Source organism: Hibiscus syriacus, unplaced genomic scaffold (genome assembly GCF_006381635.1).
Source record: "Hibiscus syriacus cultivar Baekdansim isolate YM2019G1 unplaced genomic scaffold, ASM638163v2 tig00006570_pilon, whole genome shotgun sequence".
NCBI classification, from domain to species: Eukaryota; Viridiplantae; Streptophyta; class Magnoliopsida; order Malvales; family Malvaceae; genus Hibiscus; species Hibiscus syriacus.
The window spans coordinates 842,978-863,472 of record NW_024062102.1 but is presented as its reverse complement, the minus strand read 5'-3'; the positions used below and the strand labels follow the sequence as shown (position 1 = coordinate 863,472).

At 33.0% G+C, this 20,495-nt stretch overlaps 1 protein-coding gene across 1 annotated transcript; it reads left to right on the top strand.

Annotated features, from left to right (window-relative positions):
* Positions 1–11,898: 11,898 nt before the first annotated feature.
* Positions 11,899–13,394, top strand: LOC120200827 (HVA22-like protein j). The gene is made up of 5 exons (XM_039201575.1): positions 11,899–11,960; positions 12,085–12,183; positions 12,656–12,712; positions 12,998–13,061; positions 13,143–13,394. Exons 1-5 carry the CDS (start codon positions 11,929–11,931, stop codon positions 13,392–13,394), a joined length of 504 nt encoding a protein of 167 aa, XP_039057506.1. The 5' UTR covers positions 11,899–11,928.
* The last annotated feature ends 7,101 nt before the right edge of the window (positions 13,395–20,495 follow it).

Genomic DNA, 20,495 nt, shown 5'->3' with positions numbered 1-20,495 from the left:
TATCTAGTCATTCAAACCGACCACCAAACCCACCTCCAATTCCACCTCCTATCCAACCAAATCCTAATCCCGATGAACCCGAAATGACAATTCGAAACTCGTGCTTTAATGAATATGGCTGTAGGGATAATCTTTACCATATGTTTTTCTATCTCTTCGAGTCTTACAAAATTCGGTAAGAACGTATTACTTCTCTTCGAGCTATGGAAGCAATGAACTTTAGATATCTTCCTACTCTTCAAGATTGGAAATTTGATAAACTTTTTCATCTCAAACCAGTAGTTTACCAATAACTTGTTCAAATTTTATATTCAAATGTCATTTGTATCCAAAACCGAGCTAGAACCGAAACAATAGGAATTCGATCCTATCTTCTAGGTCAATTCATTTTTATTGACTCGGCCTATATTTCTAATGCATTTGGATTAGATAATGATAGCTTAGATAACGAAAAGGAAACCATAAATTCTCCTTACAAGGTCAAGTCTAGTGCGAGTGTATTAGATCACCAAGATCGTTTTCTTCATCTGATGATCTCTTGGTGGTTTAGACCATCCGGAGGCAAATACTCCACTTTTAAAGCCATAGACCTTTGGTGGATACATTGTATCCAGAATAATAGGAAAATAAACCTACCTCAAATTATCTTTGCCAAACTCGTTGAAACCATAATCCTTGTCCCTAATAAAAAGCTTTGTGAAACTCTAGTTTACGGTTGTCTTCTGAGTAACATGTTTATCAAAGTCGAGCTTAGAGCACAACTTGATGTAGCCATACCTCTAAAAAACCAAATCAACTTGACATCTTTATAGAAATCGGGATGGAAGAAGAAAGGTGATCAATGGGTTCGATCTACTGAGCAAACACCGAGAGCTAGTTCTTCATGAGCTCCACCTCCACCGGCACCGACAGTGGATGATGATCCATAACTTTAACAACTTATGAAAGATATTGACGATGAGTCGACACAACAAGAGGATCAGATGCCTCCATATTTTCGATCGTTTGTGGAGGCATTTGATCTAAGGTTTGCATACATAGAGTCACATCTAACTGCTATAGGGGCTCAACAGCGGGAGATGAACGAACGTTTAGATGCGTTCACACTCGAGATGCGAGCACGTTATCCTCCTCCTCCCGATCCTCCTATGGATTAGACCTTGCCTTGCTCTGCTTTGTTTTGCTTGGATTGAACTTAGGATTAATATTTTGGATTTTTAAAACATTTAGATTTTTTTTGGATTTTTTTTTATCTTGGATGTTTGAATTTGCTGTGGATGTTTGAACTTAAATGCTTATATATATTTGGTTTGTTTGAATTTTCAATTTGAGCTTAATGTTTACTATTTTTGCATCATTTACATATTAGTTGCAATATGACCAATTTACCATTACATATTGTTTATGAATATTGATTTATGAAACTAATGGCTAATCTTTCTCTTGATTTTGATCTTAGCAGCTTAAGCTTTAACTTTCTAAATATCAATTGGCTAAGTTTTTCAAAAACTTGTTTAAAAACGTTTTAGAGTCTTTTTTGATTTAACAAAAAAGGGGGAGAAGAAGTGTTATAGTAAGGGGGAGTAATTTTTCAAAATTGATTTCAAAAATTATTTTCGAAGAAAATCTTAAAATTATTTAAATATTTTGTTATATCAAAAAGGGGGAGATTGTATAAAACATTTTGATGTTTCGATATAACAAATTAAATGTTATTGGATTTTAACATTTTATAATCATTTTAAAAGTATATTCGATTAAATTATTCGAATATCAAAATATTACTCCAAGCTTTTCAATGTCAATTTCAAATCCTTACCTAAGTTTAAAATTTTGTTTTAAATCTTAAAATATTTTTGAAACAAATATTACAAATCATTTCGAGCCTTAATCGAGCAAAAAATATTTTCCTTATAAAAAGGCTTCAAGAAAAACCAGATTGCTCAGAGGGTACCGATACCCCTCATAGAGTACCGATACCCCTATGCAAAATTTGGCTCCAAGAAAAACAGAACGCCCTATGGGTACCGATACCCCTCAGAGGTACCGATACCCCTAGCCATTTAACGGTCGAAATATTTGAGTTTTACACTGTAGGTACCGATACCCTATGGAGGGGTACTGATACCCACGCTCCCAGCAGCCTTTTTCTAGTGGAGTTTCACACTATAACGACTCTAACATCACCTAAATGGATTCCCAATAGCTAGAATCAATCCAAGGGGTATTTAAACAAATTATAAAGCCATTGATAAAAAAACAAGAAACAAGAATTGAGAGAGAAACAAGAGAGAAAGCATCAAACATCAAGTTTGTGCATTTCAAGTCAATTTTCCTTCAATATTCATTTTGCTTTCAAGAACACATATTGTGCTCATTTGTAATCATCTTTGAGTGTTCTTTTCTTGTTCTAAAATTATGCAAACATTTTACCTTGTGAGGCTTTCTTATAAGTCTGCAAATTTGTGTATTTCTCTTTGGGATAGAGTGTTCTCAAGAATTTAGGGTATAATTCTTGAGGGAGTTGTAAGGTTACTCTTTGTCCTTAAAAGAAAGAACAAATTAGTGAATTTGTTGGAAAATCCTTAGTGTGGATAGCTAAGGTAGTGGACGTAGACTTTGGTTGAGATAGTCGAACCAATCTAAATTGTTGTATAAATATTTTCTATTTTCTGTAAGAGCTTCCACTAAAATTTTAATTACAAATTCACTCCCTCTTGGCTATTTTGTCGATCGATTAACTCAACAGATCCCAATCAATCGCCGAACTTCATTAATCGAAGGGAGAAAACCCTTTGCGTCACTACCATTTTTCTCCCCGATTCAAGCCGATATGGCGACCTTCTCGCCTCACCGCCCTCACCAATGTGTTCCGTGGTTTGTTCCGCTCAAAACCCGATCGGTGGGTTGTATCAGCGTCGCATGTTTTACGGATTGCATCTTGAGTCAGCCTTTTTCTTTTTTCCCGATGGATTTTGGATGATGTTTGGATATATATTGATTGAAATTGGTTAATTGAAGCTGTAGAAGTAATCGACCGATCAACCCTAAGCCTGTTACTTTCGCCACGCGTCTCCGCGTGCGAATGGACTTCTTCACCTACCCTGGAAATCTTCTAGAACGTTTAGTCGGTCTAGAATGGCTCGAACCGACCAACCCGATCTGAACTGGATCTGTTTGACCTGAACTAAGTCAATCTGACCCGACCACATTGACTTTGACCTGACCCATTGACAGTTGACTGGTCTGACCGTTGACTTTGACCGGTCTAACCATTGACTTTGACAAAAAAACTTTATTTTTTTTGAAAAGTCATATTTTATGTATTTCGACATCCTGAGTCTGATTCTGAAGTCTGTTTTTCCAAATTCACACTCGGTAAGCCATTTTTAGTGTTTTATCTTCATACTCAATTTGGTTTTTCGATTTAGTTCAGTTTCTGACGTAAATTCGTTTGCTATGTATCTGAGATGTTATAGGATGTGGAATTAAAGTTCGAGGGCAATCGAATGGAGTTTAAATGATCAATCGATATGACTCGTAAATCAATGTAATATATTACTACCTTATGTATGCTTTATGGAACATGCTCGCATTAGTTGGTGCACAGATAAATAAGTTTGGTTATGTGTGTAATTAATAAGTTTAGTTGATGCAGGCATTGGTTAATCTCTTATAAAGTAGTGAACTATCACAACATAATAACATTATTTTTCTCTTCATTTTATTATTTTATACCTGTCGTTGCTAATCTATATATCTTGTAGTACTATTTATCTTACTGTTGAAGTATGAAATGCATTGCCATGTTATCTGCTAAGTTGTTACGTTGTTTACTGTGCATGAGTTAGTTAAGCTGGTGCGCATGAGTTTGTTATGCAGCTGTTAAGAGTTTGTTACAAGCTTGCTTATGTGGCTTGCTTACGTTGCGTGCCAAGTTGGTAAAAGAAGTTATTGTTTGTTTCTCATTTTACACGTGATAACAATGTATTTCTTGAATTTCATATATTTGAATGCTTTGTGAAGGGTGCGCAGACTCTGGCCATTCTGTTGCGAGGGAAGCTCAAGGATAAAAGGTTATACCAGTTTCTACATAGTATTGAGAAGGAGCCTAGGTGTCTTGTCAATAATGTGTCCAGATCACAAGCTCTTTTGGATCTATAGCATAAAAGTTTAGGTCATGCTTCTATTAAGACAATGAAGGCAGTTATGAAATCATGTCATGTGTCTTTTGATGCTAGTAGTTTATGTTAAGTTTGTACTGATTGTTTGCAAGGCAAAGTACATAAGCTGTCATTTTGTAATTCAATGAATGAATACACAACTCCATTCCAGTTAATTGTCTCATATGTTTGGAGACCAACTCCTTTCAACTCTTATGATGATTATGTTTATTATGTGTCATTTATTGATATGTGTAGTAGATATAATTGGCTTTATTTGCTTAAGCGTAAGTTTGAAGTTGGGCAATGTTTTGTTCATTTCTATAAAATGGTTGAAGTTCATTTTGGATATAAAATTAAAGCTGTGCAAAGTGATGGTGGAGGTGAATATCATGCCTTGTATGCATGGTTTCGTGATCATGGCATTCAACATAAAATTTCATGTTCGTGTACTTCAGAACAAAATGGAAAGACTGAGAGAAAACATAGGCATGTGGTTGAAATGAGATTGGCTTTGTTAGCTCAAGTATATCTGCCTCTAAAATTTTGGAGTCATGCCTTTACAGTAGCTGTTCATCTTATAGATCGTTTACCAATTGATGTTTTAGATGATAAATCTCCTTTTGAGAAACTCTATCAAGCATTGACTAATTATTCTGATATGAGAGTTTTTGGTTGTGTTTGTTTTCCTTTTCTGAGACCTTTCAATAAACACAAGCTGGAGTTTTGTTCTCAACAATGTGTGTTCCTTGGATACAATTCATCTCACAATGGTTATAAGTGCTTGGATAAGAATGGTCGATTTTTTGTCTCTCGTCATGTAATCTTTGATGAGACAGTATTTCCTTATATTTTTTGCAAGGTTGAAAAGCACAGTGCTACTAATGGTATTTCTAATGGAGTATTGCATGTGCTTGTTGTTTCACAAGAACATACTTCAGTTGGCAAAGGTAGTAATTATGAACATGTAACTCCAGGTCAAGGTGTTTGTGATTTTAATGAACATGAAGTTTTATCAACTCTTAATGGTGTAACTGGTCAAGGATTGACTAATACCAGTTCTAGTCATTTGGTCAACAATGCTGTTGATTTACCTACAACTAGCAGTGAGTCATGCGCTGCTAAATTACCTATAGTTGACAGTGAGTCTTGTTCCCATGAAATTGTGCCTGAGCCAACTGTTTCACTGGATACTGCTCATGTTCCTAATGATGCAACACTTAATGTTCATCTTATGGTGACAAGAAGTAAAAGTGGGATTTGGAAACCAAAACTTTTTCAAGTTGCGTGTTTTGATAAACAACCACGTAATATAAAAGAAGCTTTCATGTATCCTCATTGGAAGATTGTTGCTCAAGAAGAATATGATGTCTTAGTTCAGAATAAAACCTGGTCTCTTGTTCCTCTTCCTACTAATAGGTGAGCAGTTGCATGCAAGTGGTTGTTTAAAATAAAGAGAAATGTTAATGGTTCTATAGCACGATATAAAGCACGGTTTGTTGCAAAGGGCTTTCTTCAATAGCCAGGTGTTGACTTTCATGAAGTTTTCAGCCCTATAGTTAAGCCTTCTACAATTTGTGTTATTCTTTCTCTGGCCTTGACTCATGGTTGGATGTTAAGACAAGTTGATATTAATAAAGTTTTCTTAAATGGGATTTTTACTGAGGAAGTATACATGCTTCAACCACCAGGATATGAGTTAGGGGATGTGAACATTGTTTGTAAACTTTGCAAGGCCATTTATGGACTTAAACAAGCTCCTAGAGCTTGGTTTGAGCGACTGTGTATGTATTTGGAGTCTGAGGGTTTTGTTTTAACAAAATATGATTCATCTTTTTATGTTCACAAATCAGACACTAGTGTTATTTACTTGCTGGTATATGTTGATGACATCATTATCATTGGAAATAACTCTGATGAAGTGCATACTGTCATTAACAAATTGAACAAGCAGTTTTCCTTGAAGGATCTTGGATCTTTGAGCTATTTTTTGGGAGTTGAGGTTTGTTATGAGGCATGTGATATTGTGTTGAGTCAACACAAATATATTAATGATTTGTTGTAAAGCAATAGTTTTACTAGAGCCAGGAGTTTGCCTACACCAATGGTGTCGAGTTATAAGCTGTCGAGTAAGTAATGAACTTATTTTGAAAACGCAACTTACTACAGAAGTATTGTTAGTGTATTGCAATATGTTGTCATCTCTCATACTGATGTTGTTTTTGTAACAACCCAACTCGTACCTGACCTGAATATGAGTCTGAGATTTCACATTAACTTTTTAAAACAATTTCTTTACAAAATAACTGAGCATTTGAACTTATATTAATAAAATACAATGATATATTGTTGAATTAGATTTCATTAGAACAAATTAGAAAAAAATACGTTTTCATGAACAGTAATATATGGTATGAACAATACTGTGAACAGTGATGAACAGTATCGTGAACAGTGCTGCAGTGTACCGATGCATTGCTACAGCGTACCGATGCACAAAAACATCAAATATAAATTATGTATCGATGCACTGCTATAGTAACTTCGACAAATACATATAAATTCATAAAAATCTAAGTTTGCATCCATATAAAATTACCATTTACATATACACGTTTAAAACATTACAAAACTCAATCATATGATTTTACAAAACCAATTAGAGCATATCGGATTCAAATCTTTATTACATGCCAACCACTATCATTATTACAAAATACATACTATTTACTTCTTTTCTGATCTGATCTTTGGAAATGAGGAACTAACCTGTCTTGCATAACCTTTATCAATCTTTCTCTTCTCGGAACCTACGTGTGAAACAATCACACGCTAAGTCGTTGAATTAGTTAGGCATATAAAACATAATAACTATAATTCTTCTCATATACATATGAACATATAATCTAATTATTGTATCATGTCACAAATAATTCAGTGAAAATGATAATAGCATGATAACATGTAACATTGCAAACACTTTTGATACCTTTTGTAAGACCATTAATATGCTTATCAATACTTATATTACTATCACTAGTTCCTTTTTATCATATAAGCATATACTGAACATTTCTATACATACCATGGAACACATATATTATTTCACAATAGAGAACACATAGTATCATATCAATTGATTTATTTACTCTCTTTAAAGACCATGTATTAGCCCATGTACACTTTTGAGAACTTAAGGTATGTGAGTACATTAAGGTTGTGCACTTATGCTGTCATCACAGCTCGTATATGTCCCACTGAGTGACATATGAAATTTGTCCCGAAGGATCAGTCCATAGATCCCGAAGAATCTAGGTAATCAGTGCATCTGTTTCGAAGAACATAGGTAATCTATAACTGTCCATATGTCCCGAAGAACATAGGTAACCTGTAACAGTCCATATGTCCCGAAAAACATAGGTAACCCTCGACTCTTGGCATGCCAAATATACCACTAGCTCTCATATCACATAACATGGGCATTATCATTTATAACAGTTCATATCATTGCTCTTATGATCACATATTTCTTTTCTTCTGTCACATACCACATGTATGTGTAAACATCTATCTCATATCATATAACATGTATCACATATTGCATATTCATATGTCACATAGTTCATATCACTTTGCATATAATCACGTAGGTTGTTTCATATGGCTTAAATCATTTCTCATTTTTTCATGTACATATGTCATATCTGGTTCATATATATTCATATATACATCACATAGCACATAAAATAACATATCATGCATATCACATAGTTGATATCATATTTTTCATATATTCATGTAGTTAAGTATCACATATCACATATCGCATATAATAACATATGACACTTGTACACATTTTCATGTACTCATGCACACATAAAAATCACATAACATTTTAAAATTATTCCTTACCATAATAACTCTGTCACTGGCTCATCTTACGCCAATGTTTGATCGATAACATAAGTACAATTAAATTGCACTCACCTTAGCCTTGCTTTGATTTGATCCTAATTATTTGATTATTCCGGGACTTGTTTAGGCTCAATATCTACATAAACATAATTTCCGAGATGATTATTAGAAGCCTAAACCTTATAACTTGATATTAACAACTTAGGCTAATTCAATAAACCAAACTTCAACTTTTCCTTTAGGAGTGTACCGATGCACTATGTAACATCGATAGCCAAAATAACTTAGAAATTTCCATGCATCGATGCACCTTCAAAATTGGTCTTAGTGCATCGGTTCCCATTCATAGTGTACCGATGCACCTGTCAATTATAAACTGATTTCACCCGAATATTCCATAACTTTTCATTAAAATTCTTCATTTTTCATTCCCTTTTCTATTCTTAACTCAAGTACATATACTTAAACTAATTTCTACTCATTCAATGCATCTTTAACCTTAAAATTTCATCTTTCATATGGAAATCAATAATCATACCAAATTTTCAAGATGCTCTAAATCCAATTCTATAACTTTATATCTCTTAATTAAGTTGATGACAAGTCAAATTTAGTTTCAAATTCAACTTATCAACTCTTTTCCAAAAATTCACTTAAAACCATATTTTCTTTAATCTTTCATAACTTCTTAATCTTTTGATTTTAAGACAACTTAACCTTTCCTTAAACTTAAGTATCACCTAAGGATCAAAACCCATACTTAAAATCAACAAACAATCAAGTAATCATAAAACTTACCTTTACTTGGAGTGCTTCATGTTGAGGAAGAAGAAAGAAGATGAATAAGTTTTGGAGAAAAATATATCCTTCATCTTATCCTTATATCCTTATCAATCCCATTTTTAATTAATTTCTAAGTCGCATGACCGTTTTGCCCTTCACTTCATTTAATAATTACTAATAACTTTCAGGCAATATTTCTGCATAAATCATTAAACTATTCATCTATTCTACTATTATCACCAAATTTTGAAATTTTATAATTTGGTCACTAACCCGATATTAAGGATGTTACAGTTTTTGTAGTCAATCGAGTATGTCAGTTCATACAGGCTCCTCTTGATACTCATTTTCAAGCTGTGAAGCGAATTTTGCGTTATCTGCAGGGTACCATTGATTTTGGTTTATGTTTCTCACCTTCATCCAAGTTAACGCTGACTGGTTTTGCTGATGCCAACTGGGGGTCGGATGTGGATGATAGGCGTTCTACTTCTGGTTAATGCATTTACTTTTTTGGTAACTTGGTCTCGTGGAGTTCTCGCAAACAACATGTTGTAGCTAGATCTACTGTTGAGGCTGAATATCGAAGTGTTGCTTGTGCTGCAACAGACATGAGATGGCTTCAATCATCATGGTACACCTATATTATGGTGTGATAATTTGAGTGTTGTTGATGTATGTGCCAATCCAGTACTTCATTCTAAATTTAAACATGTGGTGCTAGATTTGTTCTTTGTTCGAGAGATGGTTGCCACTAGAATACTGCATGTTCATGAAGTTCCAACAATTGAGCAAGTTGTGGATATTTTCACAAAACCACTGTCTTCTCCTTTGTTTCTAAAGCATAGACTACGGTTTCTAATTGTTCAACTAAAAGATAAGTCGTTGGCTTATGAGTTATACAGTACAAGCATGGTTGAGGATGTCGATGAATGAAGTTTAACAGGTTTTGTAAGGTTGTTAAGCAGAGTGAATGTTGATGAATGAAGTTTTTGATTACTTGGTAATGAGGTTTCAAGAACTACTAAGCAGGGTGAATGTTGAAGTATGAAATGCATTGCTATGTTTTCTACTAAGTTGTTATGTTGTTTGTTGTGCATGAGTTTGTTAAGCTGTTGTGCATGAGTTTATTAATCAGTTGTTAAGAGTTTGTTAAGCTGTTGTGCATGAGTTTGTTAATCAGCTGTTAAGAGTTTGTTACAAGCTTGCTTATGTGACTTGCATACGTTGCGTGCCAAGTTGGTAAAAGAAGCAGTTGGAGCTGTTAGTCAGCTTAGTATATAATCTTCTCTTGTTTTGAGTAAAGGCAGTTTTTGGATTGATAATAAAAATGATTCTAAAGTTTTCCTCTCATCTTTCTTCTTTTTGTTTTAATTGCATGATAGTTAAAGCTATATCTTAACACTTACATCAATTAAGAAATCATAAACCAATAGATATAAACAAAATATGAGGTTTAAATATAAATTCTTCAGCAAGGATTGGTTTCATGATATCTTATAACATATTTAATCTAATTTAGTAAGCTTTGAATATCTTATAATTTTTTTTTGAATAAGGTATCTTATAAAAATTACTTTTCAAGAGATAATTGGTGTCATGATAAGTTTATCAATGTTAATATTTAAAGTGGACCAACAATTTCTAAAGCAAAAAGTTAAAAACTTCCGGTTGACATTTCTATTTTCTTGTAGTTTTATAGGTTTGATATTCATTCTCCCTCCCTTCCTTTAAGTTGAAATTGTTGAAAAAAATGATGGAAAAAACATGGTGAGAGGGTCATGAAATTATGAAGGTCGGAATGCCATACCAAACACTCTGAAGAAACAATTCCATTTAATATTCCTCAAATAGTATTAAACACGTTCTCTATTTTTTTTCCAATTTTTTTCATTGAAAAATTACTATTACAATTTAACATGTTTGTTGTATGTATGTACCTTCGATACATAAATTATTATACAGATCTACTCTGTTTATTTACATAAATAAATAGTACTCATGCATTGATACGGATCCAACTTACCCAAATTATAGTCATAAATTATTAAACAAAATATAGTAATCAAATTTTAAATTAGATATTGAGCACATACATTTATACCATACATACCAGGCTAGCCTGACCTATCATTCTCCAATTAAAACCCAAACGTCATGCCACAACTGTCTATCTTTTCGGCCTTCTAAATTTTAATATTGGGCACCAATTCATTTATGATATAAGTTTTTGAACTGTCGATATGTTATGAAATGAGATTGGTCACTTAGCCTGACCCAATTTATCAAACATCAACATATTTCATATTTAAAAGTAGGTTATTAATTAGTAAGTATTTTACATATGTTTCATGTGATTTTATGGGTTTAATTTTTAGTTTTATAAAATTAAAATAAATTTATTTTATTTAAATTAATAAAAAATAATTAAAATATATCAAAACGTTGCTATGAAATATAAATTGAGCTAATAAGTTTAATATCCGAAGTCTACTAAACAAATTACTCCTTAATTTCCATAACGGCATACCTTATATTAATAAATAAGATAAAATTAAATACATTATTACAATTATCTCATGATTAATTTTTGAGTATATTCTAACACATCATGTTCATGCACACAAGTACTTACTACTTAACACCATGCCATAGGCCTTAATAATGATCCATAAGATCTTAACATCATGCAAAACATGTCCTACTGATGGTTATGAGGTCTTAACATCATGCGTAGAATGTCTTATTGATGTCCCAAAAAATTAACGAATTTGTCTTTCCTTGATTTCTGTTTCAGTTGCTATTTCTGTTTCTGGTTTTTCGATTCATTTCTTCTTTCATGCCATTCTTTTTTTGTAGGTTTTAAAGGGGATCCTGTTTTGATGCCATACATCAAGCAACTTCCATTAATTCATTTAGCCTTTCATCTCCAAACAGCTTTGCAAATACACCTTCTCTTTTTCCTTTGCCGAAATTCATTGACTGAATGAATTAATAAAGATATATTGATTTTTCTTTTATTAGTTTTTCCAGGAAAATTAAGTATTGAATTTTTTTTAAAAAAAAAACAATGTTGGGTGACTTCATTAACAGAATTTTTGTGTAAGTAATTTACTAATGCTTTTGCTGTAATGTTGTTTGCTTGTTAAAATATAATTAAAGAATGGGTAATTCGAATCATCTGGGTTTTGTTAGCATCTGTTTTCCGATGATTTTGTGCTTGCAGGTTGGCTCTTGGATATGCGTATCCAGCATTTGAGTGCTTTAAAACGGTGGAGAAGAACAAAGTTGGAATCGAGGAACTCAGATTTTGGTGCCAATATTGGTATCAATATCCTTTTATTTATTTATTTTTGGCTTCTGGACCACTAATTTTTCTATTAGGGGCAAAGGCCATGCATACGACGTTAAGAATGATGAATGGACACAGTTTATTATAAAATTACAACTTTAACTCACCGGTTACCATCACTTTTTTCATTTTGATTAGTCTTGTGGATTACAAGGTAATATATGTTAAAAAATTTCTATAGTTTATATGATAGTATGTACGTATCCTAAAAACTTAACTACTTAAATCCGAATCCTTTAAAGAGAACAAACTTACTTTTACCATAGAATCCATGGATTCTGATCACCATCATATTGAATTGGAATATAGCTAACTTTTCTTAACTTACTGCAGAAAACACACTACAGAAGCTCAAACAATTTTCAGTTCTGCCATGTTCATCATTTGTTTAGCTTTTTTTTTTTTTTTTACATTCAATAATTATGTATGCAATGCATTTTCGCAGGATCCTTATGGCGTTTCTGATAGTTTTCGAATGGACAGGGGAAGTATTCATTTCATGGTATACAGAAACGTCCTTCAACTTCCATAGTTTAACCTCTCAATTTTGATTTCAATCCAAAAATCGATCTAACCAATTCGAACTTAAACTCGACTTCATTCAATTTTACCATAAAAAGTGAACAATCCAAATCTTAATTAAATTGAACCTAAGATGATCCAAACCGAAAACAATCCGAACCTATAACGACCCAAGAGTCCACTCAAAACTAATCCAACTTGCCTAATTACCAAGTATTTTCCAATTGTTCATGATACTAACATAAGATTTTTAACCATTCTGAAGGTTGCCGATGTATGGCGAGATGAAGGTTGGAATGTTAGTGTACCTGTGGTATCCTAAAACAAAGGTAAATGCAAAAAACAAAAGGGCAGTGGAATAAAATTTAGCTTTTCTGCAAATGTTAAGGTTATGACTTTGGATAATGCAGGGAACTGGTTATGTATATGATACCTTGCTTCGGCCATTCATGGCAAGACATGAAACAGAAGTGGATAGAAAGATTCAAGAGATCAAAGCTAGAATTTGGGACTTTATTTTTAAATACTGCCAACGTTTCGCAGTAATGGGGCAGGGAAAATTCTTTGAAATGCTTCAATACATGGCAAACCAATCTTTGAAGTTTAAACAAGCTAATCAGGTAGTTCTTCAGGTAATGTATTTGGTGATTCATTTTGCATGAATTTGAAACATTTAGCATTGAAGTTATTTGGCCAAACCTTTCTTGCAGAAACCTGATGATCCATCAACGCCAAATGGTCACCGTGATTCGCCTCGTATGAGACCTCGTCCGGCTCAAACCTGATTGGCGGCCGGCGTATGAAACCACACAATTAACAAATTCTAATAATAAAAAAATGAAAATTTGTACAATGAAAACCAAAAAAGAAAGGAAAAAGATAAGAAACCCAGTCTGGAATTCAATTCAGTCAATTTTTTATTTGTAACATAAATTATATTTCTATACATATGTTTTCGTACTGTTTATATAGTTGATTGAATATTGTTTCCCTTGTTTCTGATTGTGAAAACGCAACCTTTATCTGTTATCTGTTGAAGATGATTCCAATGGATCGGAAGATCCGATCAACGAGTCGGGTCAGAAGGGGGAGGAGTTTGAGGTTGAAGAACCGGAGGCAGGAAGAGATGGGATTCTGAGATGAGAACCGGAGCCAAAGCCGACGGAAAAGGTGATGACCGGAGGAGTCAGGGGAGGTTGACATGGGCTGAAGATAAGCCCAAGCGGCATGTTTTACTAAACGGTTGCGTATCGAGATTTCGTACCCGGACTTTGCGGCGGATCCTGCGGCGATGGGGGAGTTGATAGAGACGGCGGGGGAAGGGAGGATGTCTTTGAGTGAAGTGTAGGAAGCAGAGGAGGCTTTGAGGGAGATAAGCTCGAGGTCAAGCGGCGATGGGGCGGCGCTGCCGTTTGGGAGGCTGGTGGCAGTTTGGAGAGGCTTTGGAGTCCATAGAGTTAGCTTGGCAGGGCCTTGGATGGGGGATGAGATGGAGTTGTGGCGGCGGATAGAAGATAGCGGCGACTGCCCTAAACCGTCGTCCATAGTAAAAATACAAAGAAGGAAAAAGATATTGAGAGAAGGTTTTTATACAAATATCGAAAGGTAGCATTTAGTTACAAGTTTTTAAACTTTTGAGTAAAGCTTTCAGCGGCGGCTGACAATTGGTGACGAAACTGGAGTGAAGTGCAATTATTAGACAATATATAAACTGCCCTTTTTTTTTAAGCCTTTCTCAATCTCGTGACTCATGTGGTGTATTTTACTCATATGCCCATTTGATTTTTTTATATTATTATTGATTTTTAATTTATTAACCTATTAATTCGGTGTAAATACGGTAGAGACAAGGATAATTATTTTAATTCAGTTTGCCTTATTCAAAAACGTTAAAATTTAAACTCATAACATTACTTAAGGATCTAAAGTCTCATCCCCTAATAACTAGTTGATATATGCTTGTTTGATTTTCCCCCCTTCTTTTTCATATTTTTGTTACATTTGTTCGTTTATTAGTAGCTTTATATTAACATGCACTGTTATTTCTTTTATGTACTGATTTATATATTAATATGGAGTAATTATAAAATAATATTTATTTAGAATTATATTTATATATATATATATATATATATATATATATATATATATATATATATATATATATATATACTATATAGATGTAATTGTTCTATCTTAAATCCTATAACCATTTAAGTTAGTCGATGAATTTATATAGAGAATCAAACAGGACATGAATAGATGGAGAAAGTCAATGAAGATAGATGAATGATATGGTTTCATAAGAGGTAACAGTAAATATTGTAATAACGAATCAGCCAACATTTGGCGACTGAAGTCAAATGAGGGGAACCACGTAGAAAGAGATGGCCAACCCCACCACCTCTCCTCAAACAAATCAAATAGACAAGATAATCTTTAAGGCCATACACTCTAAAACACAACTTTTGTTTGGAAAGAGTCAAATTGGAGTTTTCTTTTTCTTTTTTTATGTTTCACTACTTTGGTATTGTTTTCTTGTCGTATTTCTTTCAACTTTATCAAAGTATTCGTAACCTTTTTTGTTTTGTAAAGTGTTGCTGCCAACCACATCCATTATCACTGTCATTTCAACGTCCATTCTTATCCATTGGATTAATGTTATCTTGTTAAATTTTGCATAATATAATGATTGTAATAAAAAAAGTTGAAAGAAATTTTAAAAGAATTAAACCTAAAATATTTGGGGATGGCTCCCACCAACCATTTGACTCCCTCCGATATTATATAATTGGTTTATACCAGTCAGGTTCACAAATAAAACCGGATTGAATTAGCTTAAACAATAAAAAATTGTCTTGTTTGAGGTTATAATTTGGTTGGGTAATTGGGGTTTTAGATAAATCTAGTAAACCTGGCCCTAACGATTAAAGAATTTATGTAGTGGAGTGAAAATAAAAGAATATCAAATTATTCATTTGCGAGGAAACAAATGATCTTTATTGATGAGTTGGCCTATGATGCCTCTATCGATTACATTGGAATTTTTGAGGAAATTCCGACGTAAAAAAAGGAGTGATGATTTTGTTCTCTATTGTCAAAACTTAAAGCTTTTTCAGCAACAATGGCGTTCGTTAACTCATTGATTTTCTTCTGTATTAGCATCCCTTAATACCACTTTGTGTTGTTCACTCCACGTGTACAGTGAAAAATTCGAGAAACTACAAGAATATTTCTAGCAGTTCACAAGTATCTGATAATTAAAGATTTTACTCGAATTTACTTCTAACAAAAATACTAGAGTTGAATAATATTCTTTATGTATCTACTCTATGTAGAAATTTTATTAGTATGGATTAATTAATAAAAATTATTAAACTAATTTTTGAATTAAATAAATTTATACTTTCTTGAAATGAGGAATACATGGGGAAAGGTTATCTAAGCGGATTTTTATTTGTGATTAAGACTATTTTATTGATAATAAAGCCACCACTTATGTATACATTGTGAATCTTTTGATACATGACATGTTGATAATGAGAATATACAATCTTTAAAAGTTTCATAAAAATGAATCTATCCCTAATTTAGATTAAGAAAACTTTAACAAATGTGATGGGTTATAAACAGCGACGATTTCTTCACAGTTTAACAAAGGGGTAAAAGGAAGGGAATATATATGTATGTATGTATATATATATATATATATATATATATATATATATATGTTTTCTTAATGAGGCATTGCCTTGTCTTACCCGGAAACTCCACATCCTTGCATGATTATACGGTATAGCAACCGAATATACTATTATATATGTATACTTAATAAGAAAAACTCTTTAAAATTTAAAATACATGGATCCAATTGAAATAATATAGAAAAATTCTATCAGGCTCGACGAGCATAAATTAGCACCACTAACGATGAGCACCATTAATTTAATTTATAAAAATTTAAAATTTTGAAGCACTCAAAATATAATTATAAATTAATTAAAAATTTAAAGGTAAATTATTTAAAATAAAATATTAATTACATTATCTTTCATAATCTTTTTTGGCTTAAATGCATCATTGCCCCTTAAAGTATGTCATTTGTACCGAGTTGCCCCCACAGTATTTTTCGAGACGTTTTGCCCCTTGAAGTTTAAATTATTACCTTGTTTGCCTCATACATTAACTCCGTTAAAAATAGCAAGGGTAAATTACATATTTAGTCACTTAACTATTTTTAAAGTTTTGTTTTGGTCACTCAACTATTTTTTCTCAAAATCATCATTAACTTTAAGTTTGTGTTTCGTGTTGGTCACCTAAATTGATTCGATTTATTTTTAAAATTTGTAATAAATAAGAATTCATTTATATCACATTTTTTACTCGACACACAAATAGTCAACCCCTGAATATTTAAATCCAATCAAGCTAATATTTTTTACATTATAATTTTATATATATGAGAGAAAAATTACATAATATATAAATATCATAAATCGAACAACAAGTTGAGTCATACTAGACCTGTAACACCCACAGACAAATGCGGGTGACTCAATCCGATCCGAGGTGTCACATTAGGGCCATCGGTGTGACCCACAGTAAAAATCCAGGGAAAATGTAAAATTTCTGTTAAAACGTGTAAAATCATAAAATAATTTATAAACAAAATATCAGTTCAGAAAACAATTCATATATTACAAACATAATTAAAATCATACAAGTTCATACTAATTATAAAAATCAAACATGATATATATGCCCCCTAATTACACTTGTACCGTACTCTTCAACCCAAGCCAATGGAATTCCCATTACAAAAGTCGATAGTTGCACTGGATCAATTCTTTTAACCTGAAATGGAGAGTAAAAGTGTGAGCTTTGGAAAACTTAATAATACAGAATTACCAAGTGATGCTAAAGGACATGCAGAGAAATGGGAAAACATAAATTTTTCTTGTTGATTCAGACGTCTACAGGTTTTCGAGATGAGCTGAGGTTCCACTGATATTTCTCCGAGTAAAAGACATGAAGATTTCAGTTCAGAGAAAACATTCAGAGGACCAAGTTCAGGAGATCAGAATAAGATATCTAGTGTGTTCCAACCAAAACCAGTGAAAATGTACATATCTTTTTAAAACAATATCAATTTAAAACATATTTTTAAAACCATAGAAAAACCCTCCAACCGAACACCTTTATGTATTTCCCCAGAACTACATCCATAAGGACTTACCCTAAGCACACATCAAATGAGCCACCTTAAGGGAGTACCTTGGGGCCTATGGGCCTACCCAAGGGTCTCCTTAGGTCCGTAAGGAATTACCAGCTTGATCATAGATGAACCTCCATACTTTAGAATCATACCTATATAGTATCCAATAGAAATCATACTTAAAAATAAACTGTAATATTAGGACCGTGATCCAGTAAAATCTCGTATGAGTGATAATGAAATAAACCACATAACTGCCCTCCACCCGTACACCATGTGCAGTCCAATGATTTACCCAAGGGATTGCCTTGGGGCCTTAAAGCCTACCCAAGGTCACCTTAGGTCCGTAAGAAATTACCAACTTGATCAGAGATGAACGTCTACACTCCAGCCTACCCAGATAACGTCTCAATAAAATAGTTCAAGTGTAACCAGTAAATCATGATCCATAAATCAGGAACGATTATATTTTCCGTTGAAAACAGGAGATTGAAGAACATATATCATGTAGCCATAGTTCATTAACAGTAAATCAAAACATCAGTAAATTCATAATTTCAGAAAATCACGTTTTAAAAAAATGTAAAACATTTACATGTCACATAAGGAACACACTAGAGGATCCAGTATTTCTTCAGAGGTATTTGATATTTATCATGTAGGGAACCATGAATCTTTTTAAATTGATAGGATTTCAGAATCAATATCATATAGTATTCGTGTATTTTTTGGAGGCACTAGGTAGTCAGAAAGGTACTCCGAATCTTTTGCATCAGAGTTACTTAAGATTTCAAGCATGTCAAGAGTAATTCCATTATTCTGACAAACAAAGGTATTTAAGACATTTTGATTCTTAGAGGATTCTTAGTAATTTACTCAATAAGGGTAGAACAATGATTCATGGTAATTAAGATTCATGTTGATTTATCATGATAATGAATCAACTCGAACTGAATAAATCCTAGTACCGTGATACCTACCAACCAGTCAAACCGGTGTACTTCAAGGATATTCACACTTTAATATTGACATCACTAGCTGAACTAATCATCTTTTGAATCATCGTTGAATAGATCTTAAGAAGACGAACATGTATTCCCTCCCCAGTACATCTTGTACTAGTTGAACGAACCTCCTTTATAATCAACATCGATCAGATCTTCACACGATGAACAAATATTTCGGTGGTGTTTAATTTATTCATGAATTGCAACAATATCCACTTATTTTAAGTCATTAGAAAAATGGGTCGCTTCAACGATCGAGGTTAATTCGATCATCTTAGACTTTAAGGTATTCTGGTTCCTTTAGAGTTCAGGATATTTTGGTCATTTGAACATTAAAGGTTATTTTAGTTATTTCGTAGCTTGAAGAAAATTCAGTAATTTTGATCAATTCAAACATATGTACATTTTTCTGGTAATTTAGTCAGATTTATTAGTTCAACGTTATTTCTCGCTTTTAGGGGTGATCTTGGTCTTTTAGTAGTGCAAGGGAATTTTGGTCAAATTAAAATTCAAGGGTATTCCAGTCATTTCCTTCTGTCTGGTCTTTCCATTCAATTCAATTTTTCTGAATAATTCAAACATGAATAGTACTTTCAATATTTTAGTCTTTAGGTGCTTGCTGATAAATCAATAATTATAGGTCTTGTACCATCTCGAATGTTAGGATCAAATTATCATTGACTATTTAAGAAGATAGAGAATTTAACAGATGAAAAAGTGATTTATTGAATTAAAAATACGAAGTCTCAAGGTACTTTCGCTCTCAAGTCAGTCTGAACCATTTTTATCTTATAGGGGTAATTTCATAATTTTATAATTAGGTGATTCCGGTATTAAACCTTTTAACGAAAATAATTAGAATTTAATAATTTTAAGGTTGATTGCTTTATCGGTTAATCACTGAACCCGAAATCATTTCTTATCAGTCTTTCAATGTCTTATATATGTAATCTGATTCTTATTCAATTTAATTACTTTTCATCGCATTTGGAACGAGTTTAGAAATATATTTATTTCACACATGTAATCAAACTTGTTCATCTATGCATTAACCAATACCAATAAGTTCCATAAAGCATACATATGTAGTAATGTATTACCTCAATTTTTGTGCTCTAGCAATCAAACACTTAAACTCCATTCGATCACTCTCGAACTTGAATCCAACGTCCAATAATATCTTGGATACATATAAACAGAAATTACATCAGAAATGAGGCTTAATTTTGGAAAACAAATCGAACTGAAAGGTAAAATGCTGAAAAACAACTTATTGGGTTGGAATTTTGTGAAACGGGCTCCGGATTCGGACTCAGAACGTCGAAAAACAAAAGATATGACTTTATGGTTCAAAGTCAACGGGTTAGGTAAAAGTTAACGGGTCAGGTTGGGTTAACTTAGTTCTGGTCAAACAGACCCAATTCAGACTGGGTTGGCTGGTCCAGATCAAATAGACCAGTTCTAGAAGGTTTCCAGGGTAGGCAGAAGAGCCCCACGCTGATGGGTGTCGAATCCAACAAATAATAATACTTGCTTTTAGA